This window comes from Antedon bifida, chromosome 7 (genome assembly GCF_963402885.1).
Source record: "Antedon bifida chromosome 7, ecAntBifi1.1, whole genome shotgun sequence".
NCBI classification, from domain to species: Eukaryota; Metazoa; Echinodermata; class Crinoidea; order Comatulida; family Antedonidae; genus Antedon; species Antedon bifida.
This window is the reverse complement of record NC_136232.1, coordinates 10,450,269-10,472,605: the sequence shown is the minus strand read 5'-3', so window position 1 is coordinate 10,472,605 and position 22,337 is coordinate 10,450,269. Positions and strand designations below refer to the sequence as shown.

The following is a 22,337-nucleotide window of genomic DNA, read 5'->3' as shown; positions in this document are numbered from 1 at the left end:
AGGAACATAGTGTGCTCTCTGTGTTAACAAACCCGGAAGAACATTAAAACACCTCGGTAGTTTAATAATGGCCTTGTAATATTATATTTAAATGTTCTTGTTCAATCACAAACGACGGATCATCTATACTCGTTTGCGATTGGCCAATTATTTGCGTTGCGCGTACGTCTTTCACTGCGTCATATCGGAAACCAAGCTTCTATAATTATCTACAGGCACATTTCTAAAATGTCTCAGTTAGAGGTTCTAACGACCGCTATTATAGCTCAAAAGCAAAATTAAGGAAATTTAGAAATCATATCAGTAAAAGAGATTATAAATAATTAAACAAATTTGATGACGCACAAAAGATATGAAAAATCAAACGTGAACGACGTTGCCGTGACCTTTCATTGTTATTGATATCTGTGTTTGAACGTGAGCCAACATTTCCTACAACTTGTCAATATCGTTTTGTTTACTTCATGTAGACTGGCATGATTTTGACCTGTGTGTGCCAAGGCTATATACCAAAATATAAATTGTAATTTCTATTCGAACCACGCCGCAGCATGGCAGACACACCCAAAACCTTTCTAGGTGTCAATGTTATAAATGGTTTTACATGGTCACCGCAGGTGCTTGATGACACACCTGAAAAACTACAAAGTTTCGAAATAAGAGAGGATGATGTTTTTGTACTTACATATCCAAAAGCTGGTGAGTTTTTGTTTTTTTTTTGCTGTGAAAATAGTACTTAAACTCGAACCGATTTAGCTAAAGAGAAGCACAAATAAAATCATTTTTAGTGTAAGTTGTCTATTGCTGGTTTCATTTTAGGAACTAATTGGGCGCGAGAATTAGTGAGAAATATTGTCTGTGATGGAAACAAAGAAAAGGTTAAGGAAGATTATGAAAGCAATCCCCCTGGACAACTTGAATTTGCTGATAATTGGAAGAAATATGACAATTTTTCCAGAGAAAAACCAAGAATTATGATGTCCCACGAGCCAGTTGACGTTCTACCAAAACAGATATTTGAAGGAAAAGGAAAGGTAAGTGTATGCGTACTCTTTGGTGAGAACAACTAACAAAGCATTGGAGCGTAGGAAGGTTTTCTCCACGTGATGTGGAGGGCTTCCTTGAGACATGTTTCGAGAAACTATTCTCATCAGAACAGAAAACAACGCCTAGAGTACTTATATACCAATATATATATATAAACCAACATGATTTAATTTTTGGTACAATAGGTGTTGTTTGTGATGCGAAATCCGAAGGACATTGCCGTATCTTTTTGGAATTTTATAAAAGACAGACAGTTTTTGGAGGAATATGAGAAATGGGATACCTTTTTTGAAGCATATCTGAGGTCTGACAGTAAGTGTGAATTAGAAAAAGTTAATACAAGCTCAGCACTAGACTGTAGTCTGGAGTCGGTGACGTAAAACACAAACTTTAGAGACCGATCATTGTGTAGCTCAAGTACCTGTAGGCCTAGCTTCCTTCATCAGGTAGAGTAATATAAGGCAGACATAATACGTTTATTTATTTTCAGTGTTAAATGGAAATTGGTTTGACTACAATCTGTCGTACTATGAACATCACCGAAATAAAAAGAACTTTTTGTTCTTAACCTACGAAGAAATGAAACTTGTGAGTTTTGTTGTGTTATTACTAAAACACTGTTAGTTCGATTCCAATATAGGATTGGATGTAACCGTTAGGAATGTTTTAAATATTAAATAAATAACATTAATTGTTTATAAAATATATATAAAACGTTTTATTTTCTTGTCATTTTTACATTTGTTAAACCATATTACAGAATTTTAAATTCGGTCATGTTTCAAACTTTTAGGATCACAAAGGATGTGTTATTCGAATTTCTGATTTTCTGTCTCGTCCTTTGTCAGAAGAAAATGTAGAAAAAGTTGTCCAGAATACATCATTTTCTAACATGAAAGCGAAAAATCCAATATCGTTTCAGCTAAAAGGAGAAATAGGAAAAAAAACGTTTCCTTTGTTGCGGAAAGGTAATTTTATTTTATGTAGAAAGAAAATGTTTTTTTCCTATAGCATTATAAGTAAAGTATCTAAGGACCTTTGTGAAAACACCCGAAGTACTCTATCCTGTAACATGATATTATCGTATTTTATAGGTATCGTTGGAGATTGGAAGACTCGTTTTACTGTCGCTCAAAATGAGCGTTTTGACGCAATTTACAACCAGAGAATGGAAGGATCGGCGCTAGCAAAACGGATTATATTTGAAACCTAAAATCAACATTTAAAAAACTATTTGATAATATAAATTTAGAAATAATAGAGTTTTAATTTAAAAACATTAATTATGTGACTTTGTATAAGATGAATTGTGTTGTATTAATATCACTTTAAATTATTTATGAATAAATTTCACCGTTTGACCTGAATCTTATTTCACTACTTGTTTGTATATTCCTTCACCTTTGGATCTCTATCCTACGCTATCCAATATGATGCATTGAAATAGCCTATACAACAATAAAAGAATATAAATAAATATTAGATATTAGAGAATAAAATATTAAGAGATATCAGTCGTGTTATTCTACAGTCAATGTTTAATGACATGCATTAAATGGGTACACGTTTTGTGTTATGTAGATTTCGCATGATTTAGACTATAGGCTAAAAGCGTACGTTCTAACTTATATTTTGAAATACAGACCACGTCGCATCATGACAGACAAACTCACTGATTTCCTGTGTGTAAATGTTATAAATGGCTTTAAATGGCCGCCACATGTGCATGATGACACACCTGATAAACTACATAATTTCAAAGTTTTTGTACTCTCATATCCCAAATCTGGTTAGTTATTCGTTTCTTTATCTAATTTGATTAATTTTAGTTCATTTTAATTGTGAAATGTTCCGATACTACGCAAGACACAAAATTGGATAGAAGATAATTTATAAAGCAGACTTATTTGTTGATTTGATTTCCTTTTAGGCACTCATTGGACGCTAGAAATAGTGAGAAATATTGTGTGTGAGGGAAACAATTATAAAGTTAAGGAAGATTATGGAAGCGATCCCCGGGGGCCTTTCGAATTTGGTGAAAATCACAAGAAATTAATTCGACAGTTTTTCGACAGAAAAGCCAAGAGTTATATTGACCCACGCACCAGTTGACGTTCTACCAAAACATGTATTTGAAGGAAACGGAAAGGTAAGTTTATTGTAATGAGATCTTTATAGATATTATACGTAATATTTTCCCAGTCGCCTAACTTGAATCTGTCCTCATTGTAAGTTTACTGGCTATGCACATAGGCCTATAAACTTGCCCCAAGTATGTATTGTCTTATTTTATGTTAGTCCACCAGTCGGCGTTTCGATTTTTTCTTCAAGCTCAAGTAGTATACGTATGAAACGCCATATGTGCCAAAATATTTATCTTTTTACTAATATTAAGTGAAAACTCCGCCTGGAACCCAGACTAGTAGACCTACAACGTTTATTATGCTCAGAAGTAGGTTCTTCCATCCATATAGCTAGCGTATGTTACAACCCTCAGGATTCTGATAATGGCTGATAAAAGTAAAATCATTTTAATAGGTGGTGTTTCTGATACGAAATCCAAAAGACAATCTTGTTTCTTACTGGAATTTTGTGAAAGAAAGACAGTATCTGGAGGAGTGGGATAGCTGTTTTGAAGCATCTCTGAGACCTGACGGTAAGTTTAGTTCAACATGTGAAACTCGAGTTAGTGGAGTTTTGGTGCTCGATGATGTAGCCTAGTGTTTACGTAGTACTGTACTGCGATTGCATACCGAGATAATTGCATATTAGTCTACAGGTTGTTGGTCCTATTGGACAATTGGAGATATCCACATGCTCCCATCAAGGCGATCTCGCCAAAGTATGCTGAGCTCCAGCGATCAAAGGGGTTATCTGTGGCTGTGACACGATCACTTCTACGCCCCTACAGACACCTCGCGCAGCAGAGAATATGTTACAACAGTAGCCTACTGTTTGTATTTGTCGCAACCAAACATAAGATAAAAGTACTGTTGGCGAGGCGAGCTCAGTTTCCTGTTGTTAGATTGCCTTGCTTCAATCCAATTGATAATTATCAAAATGCTATAGTGACTTGCTACGTCATCACACCTACAGCCATTCTCATCGACGTCAACCATATCTTTTATGGACATACGCGTCATAGTTAATTTAAATATTAATATTATCTTTATTTTTCTTCAGTGTTGACTGGAAATTGGTTTGATTTCAATCTGCCGTACTATGAAAATCACCGAAATAAAAAGAACTTTTTGTTCTTAACTTACGAAGAAATGAAACTTGTGAGTTTTTCTTTTCAGGATCACAAAGGATGTGTTGTTCGGATCTGTGATTTTCTGTCTCGTCCTTTGTCAGAGGAACAAGTGGACACAGTTGTGCAGAATACAACATTTTCTAACATGAAAGCGAGAAATCCAGTTTTCCAGCTAAAAAAAAGAAATAGGCAAACGGATATTCACTTTGTTGCGGAAAGGTAATTTTATAACCTTTTATATGCAATTCAACATCAACTGTGTATTAAAATAGAAAATGAAATTGTGTAAAGCTATTATAAGGTCGCATAAAAACATTTCTAAATCATAGTAACCGCAATCCTTCGATTTCTTTCAATTCAATTAACATTTGTTATTATTATGCCTTTAAATGATTTATTATATAATAATGTAGGTGTCGTTGGAGATTGGAAGACTCGTTTTACTGTCGCTCAAAATGAGCGTTTTGACGCAATTTATAACCTGAGCATGGAAGGAAAAACGCTATCAAAACGGATAGTATTTGAGATCTGAAATCAACATTTTTAGAAGTAGAAATGATTAATTAATTCAATTTAGCATTACACAATCAGGTAAAAGAAAAACCTGTTTTACATTGTGGTCCAGTCTTAAATAGAAAAGAAATCGTTTAGTTTTGTGAAAAAAAAGAAATTTACATCTAGCTTTAAATGAAGCAATTGTTGGAGAATATTTAATTTCAGTTTTCAGTCGGTTATTTCTTATTTTACCGCCTGCAACTTTAATCAACGAGTTCATCTTACTAATGGGATAGAAAGATGTTATATTTAATGAGTTTAAACATGCGTGATAAGTTTATATCAGATTATAGAAATTATTTTATGAATACAATGTACCGTTGCGAAAAGTTGTGAAACAAGCATTGATACCTACAGGTAGATTTATAAAATGTCTAATTTTAGTCAGACATGCATGGCGTGTAATTGGGAATATAGTCAAAACGCTGGTTGATGAAATACAAAAAACTTATTAATTGTGGCTATTGTCAATAAAAGTATTGAAAAAAGGCATCGGTAAAAGTTGCTTACATGAAGATGGTCACTTGCCAGAGGACGGAGTAAATCTGAGGACGTTGACATTAATATTGAACATTTTGTTCAAACATTTACAAAGATAAGATCCAACGTATACGTCAGCGTGACCTTTCTGTTGTTATGCTATCTCTGTGTTGTTTGAACGTGAGACAACATTTCTTTGTCATAAAAGTTGTGATTATTCATGTATACTGGCTATGCTTTAGACCTGTATAGACTATTATAGACCAAAATAAACGGTACTTCAGCTTGAACAAAATTTCCTACAACCAATAACATTTTGTTTATTCATGTACATCGGATAGGCTGATATGCCAATCTATATATAGATCTTATACGTACAATGTAATTTCTTTTTAAACAACGTCACAACACTATGGCAGACCAACCCAAAGACTTTCAGGGTTTAAATGTTATAAATGGCTTTACATGGCCACCGAAAGTGCATGATGACACACCTGAAAAACTAAATAGTTTAGAAATAAGAGAGGATGATGTTTTTGTAGTTGCATATCCAAAAGCTGGTAAGTTTTTGTTTCTTGTTTAATTCACTTTAGTCATGAAACGTACCGGTATACTCGAACCAATTCATTCGTCGGCTGCTAAGAGACGCAAATAAGATCAAGCTACTGTTGCTTGTTTCCATTTAGGAACTAAGTGGGCGCGAGAATTAGTGAGAAATAATGTGTGCGAGGGAAACAAAGAAAAACTTAAGGAAGATTATGGAAGCAATCCTCCCGGACAACTTGAATTTGGTGATAATTACCAGAAATTCGACAGTTTTTCGAAACACAAGCCAAGAGTTATAATGACTCACACACCAGTTGACGTACTACCAAAACAGATATTTGAAGGAAAAGGAAAGGTAAGTTTACTGTAATGAGACTTTATCTAGGCCTACAGTATTTAATATCTTGATGCCTATAGTAATTGAGAACAACTATACAAAGAATTAGAGCGTTAGAAAAATGCGCATGCGTACAAACCAATCAACAATGCGACAATTGAACTCATTGGTGGTGCTTTAAATTAAATGCTTAATTTTCCTTCGTGCGTTTTTATAAGAGTAAGTAAGTAATAATTATGTAACTGTGTTATAGCTGATGAAAGTAAGATGTTATTTTGTTGATATAAAATAGGTCGTTTTTGTGATGCGAAATCCAAAGGACATTGCTGTTTCTTATTGGAATTTTGTTAAAGAAAGAAAAGTTTTGGAAGAATATGAGGAGTGGGATACCTTTTTTGAAGCATTTCTGAGGTCTGACAGTAAGTGGAGCGCCACGTATAGAATTAGAAAAAGTTGTCACAAGCTCGGCATTAGACTGTAGTGGAGCATGAGTAGTCTGGAGTCTGGAGTAAAAGAACACATGCCGTAATAACACAAACTGTAGAAACCTTCGTAAGAGAGAGTTGGCAAAAAATCAGTAATATAAGGCAGACATATACGTTTATTTATTTTCAGTGATGTATGGAAATTGGTTTGATTTCAATCTGCCGTACTATGAAAATCATCGACATAAAAATAACTTTTTGTTCTTAACTTACGAAGAAATGAAACTGGTGAGTTTTGTTGTTTGAGTCAAGTCGTGTAAACTATAGACACATACAACACTGTTTCCACCGTACAGATTTTTGTTACATTAAATGACAAATTGTTCTTCATTTATATATATATTTTTTATTTTCTTGTTATCTCGAAAATTTACATTGTGTTTACATTTTGTCAAACCATAATCCAGAATTTTAAATTCGGCCATGTTTGAAATTCTTACAGGATCACAAAGGATGTGTTATTCGGATCTGTGATTTTCTGTCTCGTCCTTTGTCAGAGGAACAAGTGGACAAAGTTGTGGAAAATACAACATTTTCTAACATGAAAGCGAGCAATCTTAAACAGATGCGGAAAGGTAATTTTATTCATATAGAGGAAAATGATCTTTTATATATCGTCACTGTGTATTAATATAGAAAATAAAATGATGTAAATATATCGCATAAAAAAATCTATAAATTAGTAACTGTAATTCATCGATTAGGCATTACTTTCAATTCAATTTAAATACTGTATTATAATGCCTTTAACTTATGTATTAGGTGTTGTTGGAGATTGGAAGACTCGTTTTACTGTCGCTCAAAATGAGCGTTTTGACGCAATTTACAACCAGAGAATGGAAGGATCGGTCTTAGCAAAACGGATTATATTTGAAACCTAAAATTCAAAAAAACTATTTGATAAGACTTAAATTTAGAAATAATAGAGTTTAATACAACTAGTGAATTAGTTTAAAGATGCGTGATAATAACATCAGATGAATTGTAGTTATAATAATTTTATTGAATAAATGAATTTTTGAATAAAATGCACCGTTTGACCTGCTGAATCTTGCTTGCTTATCCCTTGTTTATCCCTTGTCATTGGTCATAAATCAGTGTTGTAATAAAAGAAAATCATAAAATAATACTAGTGTAATAATCATTGCCTATACTAGGTTGTTGCAAACCAACACTGGTTCGGAGTAGGCCTACCGTATTTCCGGGCAAACCGCTATGACAGACCAACCCAAAAAGTTTCTAGGTGTAAATATTATAAATGGCTTTAAATGGCCGCCACATGTGCATGATGACACACCTGATAACATACACAATTCCGAAGTAAGAGAGGATGATGTTTTCGTACTTGCATATATAAAATCTGGTGAGTTTTTCATTTTAGTTGTTCGGTTGTGAAATACGTACTGGCTAAAACTCGAACCGGTCCGATCTAAATCGTCAATTCAAAGTCTTTATGATGGTTTATAAGTGCATCCACCGCCTGGTTCCAGACTATCTATCAACCTGCTTGCTGTTGCATTGCTCTGGGCGCACTGGTTTAAGGTCTGGAAATGATAATACTCTGCTTCAGGATTTGGCACCAATCAACTCACTTATAACCTCACATCGCCGGACTTTTTCTTATGTTGTACCTTATTACTGGAACAACCTACCTCACAATATCCGTTCGGCCGACACTACTGCGGCATTTAAGAAAGCTATTAAGACATATTTATTTCCGATAGACTAGGTTTTTGGTAGGCATAGACGCTAAACACCACTATGGCACTTGTAAATACTGTCCAGGCGGGCCGTGCGCCTTAAATTGCAGGGGAACAGTGCGCGGTGGTGTTTGAATCATCTTCGTTGTTTTTTTTAATTGTCATTAACGGGTTGATAAATAAATAAATACGTTGATTTCTTTGTTTAGGAAAACAGATTTCCGTTAGTTATTACTGTGATTTCATTTTAGGCACTCACTGGACGCAAGAAATAGTGAGGAATATTGTGTGTGAAGGAAACAAAGATAAAGTTAAGAAAGATTATGGAAGCGATCCCCGGGGGCCTATCGAATTTGGTGATAATTACAAGAAATATGACAGTTTTTCGACAGAAAAGCCAAGAGTTATGATGACACACACTCGAGTTGACGTACTACCAAGACAGGTTTTTTGAAGGAAAAGGAAAGGTAAGTTGATTGTAATGAGATGTTACATTATCTATCTGTTCTTCTTCTAGTCGTATATATCGCGCGCTTTCCTCATCGTTAACCTCACCGCCGCAAAGTAGTTTTCAATTAACCTCAGGATTCCATAATTTGTGGCTGGTTTTATAGGTGGTGTTTGTAATACGAAATCCAAAGGACAGTGCTGTTTCTTTTTGGCATTTTCTATCCGAAAGGAGTATTTTGGAGGAGTATGAGGAGTGGGATAGCTGTCTTGAAGCATTTCTAAAGGCTGACGGTAAGTTGAATGTGATTACAGTTCGATATCTGTAGGCATAGCCTATGTTGTAGGCCTATTGTATATTAAATAGCTAAGTTAGCACGAGTTAATATTAAATTATACAAGTGGGAATTGCTCCATGTCACTCGCGTTAATGTCGTTTAATGTCATACAAAATACAATGATCTATGATAACATAGTGACATCATCATACGTCATAACAACAACAGATTCGCATCGACATCGTTGTGCGCGTTCAGTGAATTTATATAAGTTAACCATTAATATACGTTTATTTATTTTAAGTGCTGTATGGGACTTGGTTTGATTTCAATCTGCCGTACTATGAACAACACCGAAATAAAAAAAACTTTTTGTTCTTAACCTACAAAGAAATGAAACTTGTGAGTATAGTTGGTTATTTTAGTGTAACTTTTATTCAAAAGATATATACGTTAGACTGATTTCGATTGACTTTATACATTTCTCAACTAAACTTTTAGGATAAAGTTACGATAATGAAGAATGAAAATTAGTTATTCGTATACAAATGCGAAACATTTATGGAAGAGTGATATTACATTTGTTAAACACCATAATTCAGAATTTTAAATCCAACATGGCTAATGTTTGAAATTGTTACAGTGATCACAGAGGATGTGTTGTTCGGATCTGTGATTTTCTGTCTCGTCCTTTGTCAGAGGAACAAGTGGATAAAGTTGTGCAAAATACAACATTTTCCAACATGAAAGCGATTAATCGTGTCCCATTTTTTCAACTACAAAAAGAAAAAGGCGAACGAACTTATGCTTTGTTGCGGAAAGGTAATTTTATTTCATGTTAGAAAGGAAAATGGCTTTTCATGAATTGCAAATAATCGATTATTTTAAGAGTGAGAGGCTTAGAAAGCCTTGCAGAACAAGTTTCAATTTAATGTATAGAAATACATTTTTATTATTAAATGCTTATAACTTATTTATTATATAATAATGTAGGTGTTGTTGGAGATTGGAAGACTCGTTTTACTGTCGCTCAAAATGAGCGTTTTGACGCAATTTACAACCAGAGAATGGAAGGATCGGCGCTAGCAAAACGGATTATATTTGAAACCTAAAATCAACATTTTAAAAACTATTTTATAGGCTTATATTTTAGAAATAAGAAATAATTCATTAGTTGTAAAAGGCGTAACTTTGTGATCATATCAGATGAATTGAGTTAAGTTAAATTCAATTTAAATTATGTGTTTATGGAATATGCACCGTTTGACATAAATCTTGCTTGCATTATCTTGTTCTTTCTCCTCCTTTGGCTCTGGATCTCTGTCATAAGTTTAGTTCCCAGGTCCATCACTATCCCCCTCCCCTTCATCTACTCCCCCTCCCCTTCATCTACTCCCCCTCCCCTTCATCTACTCCCCCTCCCCTTCATCTTCCCCTCCTCTTCATCTTCCCCTCCCTTCATCTCCCCTTCCCTTCATCTCCCCTTCCCTTCATCTCCCCCTCCCCTTTATCTCTCATTCCCTTCATCTCCCCTCCCCTTCTTCTCCCCCTCCCCTTCCGATGCGACACATATACTGAATAGCCTATTTCCATATTAACATTTTATGAGGAAAATCTAATAATCTGCATTGAAATGAATTATTTTAGATCATAAAATATTATTAAGAGATTATAACGTTTGATCGGCACGGTTTATTTTATGTGAATATCATGAATAATAAAGTGGGCAGGTTTTGTGTTTATGTAGATTGCCTTTTGTACATTTTTGTATTCATATTTTGAAGCGCGTTGTTGACAACCACGTCGCATCATGACAGACAAACTCACTGATTTCCTGGGTGTAAATATTATAAATGGCTTTAAATGGCCGCCACATGTGCATGATGACACACCTGATAAACTACACAATTTCGAAGTAAGAGAGGATGATGTTTTTGTACTTTCATATCCCAAATCTGGTGAGTTATTCGTTTCTTTATCTAATTTGATTAATGTTAATTCTTTAATTCATTTTAATTGTGAAATGTTACCGATACTCCGCAAGACACAAAATTGGATAGAGGATTATTTATAAAGCAGACTTATTTGTTGATTTGATTTCCTTTTAGGCACTCATTGGACGCTAGAAATAGTGAGAAATATTGTGTGTGTGGGAAGCAAAGATAAAGTTAAGGAAGATTATGGAAGCGATCCCCGGGGGCCTTTCGAATTTAGTGATAATTACAAGAAATTTGAAAGTTTTTTGATAGAAAAACCAAGAGTAATGATGACACACGTTCGAGTTGACGTTCTACCGAAACAGATATTTGAAGGAAAAGGAAAGGTAAGTTTAAAGAGATCTGATATATATTTTCCCAGTCGCAATCGTGGAAATGTTTTCATTGAATTGGTTTGTACCAGTGTTCCCTCCCCTAACCTACAATCTGTTACTAACCTCTACATAATTAAAATGATTTGAATAGGTGGTGTTTCTGATACGAAATCCAAAGGACATTCTTGCTTCTTACTGGAATTTTCTGAAAGAAAGAGAGTATCTGAAGGAGTATGAGGAATGGAATAGCTGTTTTGAAGCATCTCTGAAGGCTGACAGTAAGTTTTATTCTGAGCACCGTGACATGTAAATATTATAAATGAATATCATTAAATGCTGCGTAGCAGCTATTTATTTTCGGGACTGCCTATAGCTTGTATACATAGTTCGTGGGATATCTTTTGTTATCCAATGAGAAGCGTTCTAATATAGACATTTAGGAGTGCACTGCGTCATCAAAACTACGTCGTGCTATAATTCTACTCGCAGCTTTCGCTTTGCAATTTTAGTACTGTATAAAGTTTATTTATTTTCAGTGCTGTATGGAAATTGGTTTGATTTCAATCTGCCGTACTATGAACATCATCGAAATAAAAAGAACTTCTTGTTCTTAACTTACGAAGAAATGAAACTTGTGAGTTTTATTTGTAATTTCAAATGTAGTTTTGCTTTCAAAATACACTACATATAGGCCTAGTCTGATTCCGATTAATTGTATCTGTTTTTCCAACTTTCATGATAATTTAAGATAATAAATAACCAACATTTATTGTTCTTTGTATAAAAATGTTGAATAAGTTCCTCGAGAGTGTGCTAATAATGAATACCATAATTCAGAATTTTAAATTCAACATGGCTTCTGTTTAAAATTGTTGCAGGATCACAAAGGATGTGTTGTTCGGATCTGTGATTTTCTGTCTCGTCCTTTGTCAGAGGAACAAGTGGATAAAGTTGTGCAAAATACAACATTTTCTAACATGAAAGCAAGTAATCTTGAATCGTTTTTTCAACAAAAAGAGGATATAGGCAAACGGACATACACTTTGTTTCGGAAAGGTAATTGTTTTTCTTAACGGAAAATGACCTTTATTTTTAATTAAACGGCAAAGTACAGTACAAACCGAGAAACCAAATAATATGCAAGAGATAAAAATTCATTTTCATATACACTATTTAGCGTACCATGCTTATGGGTAATATTATAGTATATGCAATGCTTATATTAGCTCACTATAATGCATTTTGCTTGGATGATTTTCTTATAAGTAAATACAGAACATTTAACACTAATTACTAAGATTAAAAAACCTATAGAAGTATCGGTAACATATATTGAAAATATGCAAATAATTCAATACTACTATACTTGGTGTAGGCGTAGAGTATTTTACAGAAACAGGTGTGGAAAGAAAAGTTGCTTCATACCGTATAGTCATTAGAAATACATGTTTTCAGTTTAATGATACATTATTATCAACTTATTAACTATGGTTTTAACATATTTATTATAGGTATCGTTGGAGATTGGAAGACTCGTTTTACTGTCGCTCAAAATGAGCGTTTTGACGAAATTTACAACCAGAGAATGGAAGGAACAGCGCTAGCAAAACGGATTATGTTTAAAATCTGAAATATAAAAACAAATATTTGGTATACTGTATAGGCTTAAATTGAAAATAATTTCAGTTTTAATTGAAATTATAAATCCGGTTTAATCTTGCCAAAGAATTGATTTATACTCGCATAACGTTGTGATGAAATAAGATAAATTGAGTTAAATTTGAATGCAATGATATTATTATGAATTGTACACGACAATTCCTCGTGACATCATACTGATCCGCGAGAATTATTTTTTTCCCGCCCAAGTCACTCGGTTAATATCGGATGCACTCGGTAGAAGGTTCCAATTCGTGTTTTTTTTTGGAGGAGATACAGAAAAGAACAACAATAGTATACAATATGGCCAATCCATGAAGGGCGTGTTTCCATGACAACTCTTCACTGACAATAAATACTAAGCGTTTATTTACCGTTATCATTATTCGCATATTGTCCCTGTATCAGTGTCAATTAAAATACAGTACGGCCAATTCTTTGTTTGTCATGAAGGGCGTGTTTCCATGAAACTCTTCACAGGGTAGGCCTGGGGCCTATATGTTAAATTAAATTGTCGACAATAAATACTAAGCGTTTATTTACCGTTATCATTATTCGCATATTGTCCCTGTATCAGTGTCAATTAAAATACAGTACGGCCAATTCTTTGTTTGTCATGAAGGGCGTGTTTCCATGAAACTCTTCACAGGGTAGGCCTGGGGCCTATATGTTAAATTAAATTGTCGACAATAAATACTAAGAGTTTATTTACCGTTATCATTATTCGCATATTGTCCCTGTATCAGTGTCAATTAAAATACAGTACGGCCAATTCTTTGTTTGTCATGAAGGGCGTGTTTCCATGAAACTCTTCACAGGGTAGGCCTGGGGCCTATATGTTAAATTAAATTGTCGACAATAAATATTAAGCGTTTATTTACCGTTATAATTATTTGCATATGTTCTTGTGTCAGCGTCAATTAAAATTAATTTCGTAGATATAGGAAATTTACGACCTAAATGTGCGGGCACCAGAGTCACCCTAAACTCTATGCTCAATAATATATAAGGCCTATATCATCATTGTTCCAAGACCGACTGCTGCCAGCCAAACTTACTATGACAGAAAACCCCAAAACGTTGCTAGGTCTAAATGTTATAAATGGTTTTACATGGCCGCCACATGTGCATGATGACACACCTGATAACATACACAATTTCAAAGTAAGAGAGGATGATGTTTTTGTACTTACATATCCAAAATCTGGTGAGTTTTCGTTTCTTTGTGTTTGTTTTTAATCATTTTAGTTTAGTTCTAGTTGTAAAACGTTACCGGGGTAAAAAAGAAAAAGAATTTTGATTTGTTTGTTTAGGCCCTAATGTAAATAGACTTGTTATTCATTGCTTTCATTTCATTTTAGGGATTCATTGGACGCAAACATTAGTGGAAAATATTTTGTTTGAGGGAAACAGCGATAAGATTAAGAAAGATTCTGAAAGTAATCCTCTTGGACCTATCGAACTTGGTGATAATTTCAAGAAATATGAAAGTTTCTCAACAGAAAAACCAAGAGTTATAATGTCCCACGCACCAGTTGACGTTCTACCAAAACAGTTACTTGAAGGAAAAGGAAAGGTCAGTTTACTCTAATGATATCTTAAAGTATATATGTGGTGTACGCATGTGCAACGTGGCGTACGCATGTGCAACGTGTTATACGCATGTGCAACGTGTTATACGCATGTGCAACGTGTTGTACGCATGTTGTTATGTTCCCTCAATAGGCCAACAATTAGTGTTACAAACCTCAGGACTCCATGATTTTGTCGGATTTTTTGTTTACGGTTAGTAGGCCCCTAAGTAACTTTTGTCTGTTTATACTGTTTAATTATATGAATATAAAGTCCGAATGAATAATCAATGATGATAAAGGTAAATATTTTAATAGGTGGTGTTTGTGATCCGAAATCCAAAAGACAATCTTGTTTCTTACTGGAATTTTCTGAAAGACAGACAGAATCTTGAGGAGTACGAGCAGTGGGATAGCTGTTTTGAAGCATCTCTGAGGGCTGACAGTAAGTTTAGTTCAACATGTAGAACTTGAGTTGGAGCTCTAATCTGCATGTTTATATAAAATTGAGCCTAATGTAATAGTTAATACGAGCTCTATTGCGTGTATTATAATAATCATGTACAAGATAATATAAAACAGAGTGTGTCAAGATTAGAAAGATCAAGATCCAATCCACTAGCTGACGTGAACTTTGTTACAATCCTCGGACATTATCCGTCATCAACGCTGCAGTCATTCTCCGTGGTTGTATGAATGTTGATAATATAAATAAATAATATAATATAAATAATATGTTTATTTATTTTCAGTGTTGTATGGAAATTGGTTTGATTTCAATCTGCCGTACTATGAACATCATCGAAATAAAAAGAACTTTTTGTTCTTAACCTACGAAGAAATGGAACTTGTGAGTTTTTTCAATTTCTATTCCAAGACATCGTTAATCAGATTCAGATTATATGTATACATTTCTCATCTTTCATGATAAAATAAGATAATAAATAACATTATTGTTCTTCTTATAAAATGCTGAATGTTCCTAGAGAATGTATTATATGAATAATATTAATTTTTTGAATTGTTACAGGATCACAAAGGATGTGTTGTTCGGATCTGTGAGTTTCTGTCTCGTCCTTTGTCAGAGGAACAAGTGGACAAAGTTGTGGAAAATACAACATTTTCTAACATGAAAGCGAATAAACACGTCTTGTGTTTTCAAGGCAAAGGTAATTGATTAAAAAACATTTCGAAATTATAGTAACCACAATTCATTTTAGGCATTGCTTCAAATTTAATTTAGAATATTTTTATAAAAGATTTCTTTTTTGAAAAAAGCTTTAAGTACTTACTCAAACGTTTCTATCCAAAAAGAAAATCTTATAAACATAGAAGCTAAATGAAATTCCTCGATGATTATTTATTATAGGTATCGTTGGCGATTGGAAGACTCGTTTTACTGTCGCTCAAAATGAGCGTTTTGACGCAATTTGCAACCAGAGAATGGAAGGAACAGCGCTAGCAAAACGGATAGTATTTGAAATCTGAGACATATTATATTGAGATGTTTCTAGTAAAAATACAATGTATGACGGTAACGAATATCATATTTAATTGATAATGAACTTCAATTGTAAATAAAATACAATATAATTGAAATTCGAATGCCTAAATGTATTCACTATAACAGTATTAAATGGAAACATATAAAAAATATATTACAGTATATATTAATTCTGTGAAGAGTGACAATATTGTGGGCGTTCCATATTGACGCGTGCGCATCCTCGTCATTGATAATGTGCATAATTGCTGGCGCCATCATATTACCGAACCTTCAACACTTATACTGAGTCTGTCCCCATTAACATTATGCGAGAAAGCCATCCAATATGCTGCATTGAAATATACTGTAATAAAGTAATAATTAAATCTAAAAAAATACATACTATTGAATGTAATATGCTGATAATTTCCTGATCTATAACAATTCAATATGGTGATATAACGTGTGCGGTACACCACGTAGGATTATATTAAGTCTGAAAAGAACTATTGAGATTTCTCGACGTTTAGATCAATATACTTTGATGGTCCTGCTTGATTCACATTTAGGATGCAACGCAACGACGTAAAGCAACGCAAAGTTATTTGACCAATCACAGGCGATGGATTATTCGAACTGTCGCGTGTGATTGGTCAACTCGATTGCGTCTACGTCATTGCGTTACGTTCTAATGGGAACCCAGCTTTAGAATGACAGAAATTATTACTTACATGTTTCTCCTCTGTCAATTTTCTTTTGCACAACTTTGCACTGTTCTGCGCATACGCCTTTAGGATGGAGGCTAATCTTTCTCGATCCCTGGACTTGACTTAGCCAGACATTTTCAAATGGTAAAGTAGGCTGCGAGAAAGTAAAGTAAACAAGCGAGATTTGAATTAAAAGTAGTGCTGATGAAATATTGATTATTAAAAGGTGACGATACTATTACAAGTCTTACATAACAATGATAACCTAATTCGTCATAATTACCAATTTGTAAACATGTTCGGATGAGTCAATAAGCATCACTCTGTCGATAGAATTATTTTCCTCTATAGGAAAGAAATACGGGACAGGTGTGATATTGCGTATAAAGTTATGGCCGCGTAATTCGTCAATATGCCTGAAAGAAAGACAATAAATAATAGTACTGACATGTGATACGTCATATGTCATACGTGTACACTTGAGCTTGAAACATCGAAAAGCCTCGAAATAACTACAGACTTGGGGCAAGTCTATGTCATATCGTACGAAATGAGTTTTTTGGCAACCCTCTCATCTCGACTTCAAACAAACAAATATCTTAAAGACCTACCACTGAATGTTGCAACCAGACAACTCTTTACTGCTCACTTTAGTTGCAAATACTTCGTTGATGGTATTCCATCGATCATCTTTACTCAGAACCTCTCCTGCATGTTTTTCTGTTCCACCAAATACTTTATGAAATCGGGTTTTTATATCATCAAAACTAACATTGCTTACGTCGGTATCCTAGAAAAAAGTTATTCACATAATCTGGTAAATGCGCAATTTGCGACGTTGACCATAATTACGATTAAAGCTTGGTTCCCACTAGAACGTAACGCAAGGACGTAAACGCAACGCAAGCGTTTTAACCAATGACAAGCGAAGTTATAGACAGTTAGCAATCACAAGCGAATAAGCCATCGCTTGTGATTGGTCAATTCACTTGCGTTGCGTTACGTCCTTGCGTTGCGTCGCTAGTGGGAACCACGCTTTAAAGATATAAAGCGTGGTTCCCACTAGGACGTAACGCAGCGACGTAAACGCAACGTAAGCAATTTAATCAATCACAAGCGATGGATTATCCGAACTGTCGCTTGTGATTGGTCAGCTGCTGCGCATACGCCTTTGCTTTGCGTCCTAGTGGAACCAAGCTTAAGCTATCGAATGATCGATTGATTAATAAAAGCTGACTTACTGTAACTAATATTGGAGTTCCACCATAAAAGAACCTTCCTGTAAAATCGTGTAACCTTTTAAAACGTTTGATTGCAATTACATCAGAACAGCCACGACAATCAATGAAGACGTCATCCCCCTGCACGAACCACGGATTTCTTATAAGACAGTCGGATTTATAAAAACCTTTAATATTAATAATCATAAAAACCATTAGTTTCACTAGTATCAATGATTAAAACTGTCACTTATTATTGTACTCGTAGTTCATCACAGCCGTGTGGGCAGTGTGTTGGACGTTGGATTACTGCTCGTGAGATCGCGGTTCGAATCCAACTCTCGCCGCATTGCTTGTATCCTTAGGAAAGACACTTTACTTACATTTGCCTCTCTTCATCCAGGTGTATAAAATGGGTACCGGTTAGATCAAGACACAACTTTGCGCTGTTTACTAGCTGCATTATGGGAGTATGTTTCTATACGTGTTTGATCAAAAAAAATGACCGGGGTAATAATGTGCAGCGCATTGAGAGCTTGCTTATATAATATATACTGTATGCGCTATATAAGAATGAACTATTATTACCACATTACTCTTTTTACTTACCTGGTCCTAACTGTTTTAAAAGTGGGAGAGACATCAATCTGATACATCTATTTATCAAGTATGCACAATATTGCATGTGTCTTTTCAAAAACATTTTAACTGGTCCACAGTATAAACACAACAACATAACTAAACCCAGCAGGACAATAGAAGCGAGCAAACACCACTTCAGAATTGTCGATGGCTTCCTTCTAGGCCGACGACGACCAACTACAGATTGAACACATCTCTGAATCTCTACAGCTCCTAATCCTGCTTCCTTTCCTTCTTTAAAGACCTGCTGGAGATCTCTTTCCAACTGTTCCTTCCTGAACATGTTGGCAGTTATCCCTCAGTAGTAGGCCTACTCTGTAGTAACATAACTAGCATGAACACATGAGACCGATGCTATATAACATATCTCATCGTATTATTATTATTTCCTGGTTGATACGTAATCTCGGTGTAGTACATACAACTTGTTCCGGTTCATCAACCGATTATAATATCTTTTACAAAATGATAATACTGTATTGTTAAGAGAGGCTTTAACAGTGCCGGGGATCATGAAGAGTGAAATTACAGCTTAAAGCGTGGTTCCCACTAGCGACGCAACGTAACGCTACCTACGCAAATGCCCTTCTAATAATTGAGTTTGCCCCCGCCTTCGTGAAATCAAATCTGCGATATTTGCAGCACTATTGCGTCGTCGGTTCCCACTTGTGATTACGCAATACAGCACTTTGCGTCGATAAGTCGCTGCGTTGCGTTCTAGTGGGAACCACGCTTAATTAAAGATGTATTGTCCCTTTGACTAAAAATAAAATATTTCGAAAAAAAGTGGGTTATTTTGAAGTATCATAATAGTTATTAACTTTCACCAAAAAGTATTCGAAAAAAAAATAATTTAACTGAAATACAGACATTTTTTTGTTCAAAAATAACTGACCAGTCAAAGTTTTCGATCAAAACGCTTGTTTGGCTACTCTGTATGCATAATCATAACACTTCCTCGCAATCTGTTGTGAAAACACCTTCTCAACCGTGACGAGTTGTAAACAATCCTAATTAGCATAATGCATACTCGTGGTTTGAAATCTTTGTTTACTTTCGCTCGCGACGATTTTCCAGACGAAATGTATCAAACTAATTTACCTGTTAATTACGTAAACTTGTTGTTTTTGGCTCGAATTTTCGACTTAAAGTGAATAACTTTAATATTACTTTGATTTGGCCAATTTAAATTTAGAATATTTTGACCTTCATTTTTTGTGTTTCAAGGGACAATACATCTTAACTTAATTTCGCTCTTCCCTAATGAAAACCACACGATTTATGGATTTAAACATTTTAGAAGATGGGTCGTGTCTCAATTTTTATAAAATCGCCGGGCAGATGACAACGTTGTCAAGATGTCTGGGAAAGGTTACCCATCTTTTGTTCGTTAAAGTGCCCAAGTAAAATAACCAACTAATAGTAATAAGACAATTTGATAACACCAACAACGAGATAGATGTATCAAAATGAATACAGGTTTTATTTCACAGTTTTTTTCATATCACTATACTCAGCTATACTGTTATATTAATTAGAATCTTTATTAAATTTGTCTACAGAAGCAGCGCGTCATTTAGAAGAGTTACGTAATCTCACAGGTTCGGCAATTTTTCTTTTACAACTTCTTTCTGCGTCTAGGATATCATCAACTGACATCATTTCTATATTGTCGTGGAGATTGTAGCAAACGCGTTTTGATAGGCATTTAGAAACGCATTTTGTCTTTCGAGCATCCGGGGATTTAGAATTAGATGATAGTCGAACGTCACCATCTTTTACAGATTGCAACAGTTGGCATATAAACTTCTTGTCTGCTTTTGTGTCTTCCAAAGCATGTCTTATCCAGTTCCAATAAGGAGACTTTGTACGAAAACTTTTACTTTTTTTTCTTACGCAATGAATCGCGTTGTCATAGCGTTTCTTGTAACGCGTTGTTCTGGACAGTGACGATAGACATCTGTAATATGCGTTTAGATGGACAATGTTTGTTATCACCAGTCCTGGCTCTGTCGTTGTGTTAGCTACAGCTTTTGGATCATTCATGACGTCATTTCCATTCTGATGGCGAGCAGATTGACTACTGGCATTACGGTCTAGATTAGTAGATTGTAAGTTTTAATTAGGTTTCAATGACTTCAACACAAATCAAGGGATAAGATATGCCATTAAAAAAAAAGACTTCTAAAGTATATGACCACCACCTATACTAACCTTGTGTGCCTTTCCTTTCATTACTGTTATTATCGTTAGAAATGTCCTCATTGTCCAGTGTTAGATCGAGTACATTATTCGGTGGTTGAAATTTGAATTCTCTTTCCTGTAATAAAACAATGATTACAGGAAAAAAAAATCGTATTTTGATGTATTTTCTGTTTCTACTTTTTTTTATTCTGCAAAGTTTTGTATATTTTGTTTGTTTGTTTCATTTATTTATTTTCCTCACATTGAACAAAAGGAACAGATATATGAAAGAAAAAAGAAGACAATGTGTGAAAGGAGATAAAAATAAGTAAAAATTACTTTAAGCATTGACCACCTAAGCAGTTGTCGACATGACAAGAAAACTAATAAATCAAAATGTTGACCAAAAAAAAAATATTATAAGGAAAAAATAAAATATAGTAAATAGTGGGAATATCTTATCATTTTGCTAGTACACACTATAAATCTGCATTCAGGCATTCCAAGAATATTAACAACCTACCTTCTTTATTTTGTTCATACCATTTCGATTTGAACATTTTTGAAATGACGTTTCCTTTTCCTTGTGTGTAAGCGGTTCTAGTTTACCCCCATTATCTCTGAACAGAAATGTCCGCGTCGTCGTCGGCACAGCAGCCGCTTTGATTTTGTTCTCGTCCACAAACGTTCTGGTAATTTTCAGCAAACAGTCCTCATCCAGTGCCACCTGCCTGGAGGTGGACTTTTTCCATTTCCGTTTGATCTCTACTTTGGTTCGTGGAAGTCTTGAATGAGACCCATGAGTTACGTCGTTATCTGTATCTATTTAAAACAAAAACATATATTATCTGCGTTAAGCTTTGTCTACACTATCAAACTAGTCTAGTAACAAAAAAGTGTAATGTGTCCAAATATGGTAGTGATATGACATCATCGTGTCCAGGCCTATGGGCACATCATATTTTGTGAGATGAGAGATCTCTGTGTGTGAGGGTTGAAAGGTCCTAGCTTAATTAACGACACATAAATACTGTTCAGGCTAGCTTAGGCCTATTACTATTAGAAGGCCTACAGTTAATTGAAGTTGAATTAAAGTTATTTTTAACTTAACATTCTCCTCACCACCGTCCTACAGTAGGATAATAATACGTTATAAGTAGAAGAACCGCTTAATACAATTAACTCCATAAAAAATTATGCCTACCATGAACATTCATTGCAATAAAACTTTTACTTAGTAAGACTACCAGCGGTACAATACCATGCGCTCTGTGTCACTTTTATAAAACAATGGACTACATACTGTCAGACATTAAACGGACGGATGTTTTTATTCCGTTGCTAAGAGATCTCTAATAGAAACGCCTTACGCACACGCGCGTGTGTCTTCACTAGGTATACGCGTTTCCGTTTTTATATCTACTAAGCA

At 34.7% G+C, this 22,337-nt stretch overlaps 7 protein-coding genes across 8 annotated transcripts in view; 6 read left to right on the top strand and 1 right to left on the bottom strand.

The window, feature by feature from the left end:
- The window catches only part of LOC144847510 (small ribosomal subunit protein uS9), a 58,159-nt gene that overhangs the window by 34,864 nt on the left and 958 nt on the right, over positions 1-22,337 (top strand). The window lies entirely within an intron of this gene.
- LOC144847501 (amine sulfotransferase-like) lies at positions 417-7,650 on the top strand. 2 transcript variants are annotated; one of them, XM_078703899.1, is made up of 6 exons: positions 417-699; positions 820-1,034; positions 3,586-3,703; positions 4,231-4,328; positions 7,146-7,278; positions 7,466-7,650. In XM_078703899.1, the coding sequence occupies exons 1-6, from the start codon at positions 552-554 to the stop codon at positions 7,582-7,584; spliced, it is 831 nt and encodes a 276-aa protein (XP_078560025.1). In that variant the 5' UTR covers positions 417-551; the 3' UTR covers positions 7,585-7,650. The 2 variants fall into 2 exon arrangements, with proteins under 2 accessions (XP_078560025.1, XP_078560024.1); XM_078703898.1 differs by lacking the exons at positions 3,586-3,703; positions 4,231-4,328; positions 7,146-7,278; positions 7,466-7,650 and adding exons at positions 1,233-1,359; positions 1,538-1,635; positions 1,841-2,015; positions 2,142-2,312 and having other exon boundaries at positions 470-699.
- LOC144847514 (amine sulfotransferase-like) lies at positions 7,902-9,125 on the top strand. The gene is made up of 3 exons (XM_078703915.1): positions 7,902-8,066; positions 8,655-8,870; positions 9,018-9,125. The coding sequence occupies exons 1-2, from the start codon at positions 7,919-7,921 to the stop codon at positions 8,855-8,857; spliced, it is 351 nt and encodes a 116-aa protein (XP_078560041.1). The 5' UTR covers positions 7,902-7,918; the 3' UTR covers positions 8,858-8,870; positions 9,018-9,125.
- Positions 9,513-10,305, top strand: LOC144847516 (sulfotransferase 1C2A-like). Its single transcript, XM_078703918.1, has 3 exons — positions 9,513-9,530; positions 9,772-9,950; positions 10,122-10,305. Exons 2-3 carry the CDS (start codon positions 9,872-9,874, stop codon positions 10,238-10,240), a joined length of 198 nt encoding a protein of 65 aa, XP_078560044.1. The 5' UTR covers positions 9,513-9,530; positions 9,772-9,871; the 3' UTR covers positions 10,241-10,305.
- LOC144847500 (sulfotransferase 2A6-like) lies at positions 10,898-13,933 on the top strand. The gene is made up of 6 exons (XM_078703897.1): positions 10,898-11,086; positions 11,237-11,451; positions 11,591-11,717; positions 11,976-12,073; positions 12,318-12,495; positions 12,951-13,933. The coding sequence occupies exons 1-6, from the start codon at positions 10,939-10,941 to the stop codon at positions 13,067-13,069; spliced, it is 885 nt and encodes a 294-aa protein (XP_078560023.1). The 5' UTR covers positions 10,898-10,938; the 3' UTR covers positions 13,070-13,933.
- Positions 14,029-16,157, top strand: LOC144847506 (amine sulfotransferase-like). The gene is made up of 6 exons (XM_078703906.1): positions 14,029-14,305; positions 14,460-14,674; positions 14,988-15,114; positions 15,422-15,519; positions 15,700-15,838; positions 16,039-16,157. Exons 1-6 carry the CDS (start codon positions 14,158-14,160, stop codon positions 16,155-16,157), a joined length of 846 nt encoding a protein of 281 aa, XP_078560032.1. The 5' UTR covers positions 14,029-14,157.
- Positions 16,199-19,028, bottom strand: LOC144847494 (uncharacterized). Its single transcript, XM_078703889.1, has 6 exons — positions 18,692-19,028; positions 18,104-18,270; positions 17,474-17,652; positions 17,146-17,278; positions 16,887-17,016; positions 16,199-16,519 (listed from the first exon to the last, which is right to left on the bottom strand). Exons 1-6 carry the CDS (start codon positions 19,005-19,007, stop codon positions 16,431-16,433), a joined length of 1,014 nt encoding a protein of 337 aa, XP_078560015.1. The 5' UTR covers positions 19,008-19,028; the 3' UTR covers positions 16,199-16,430.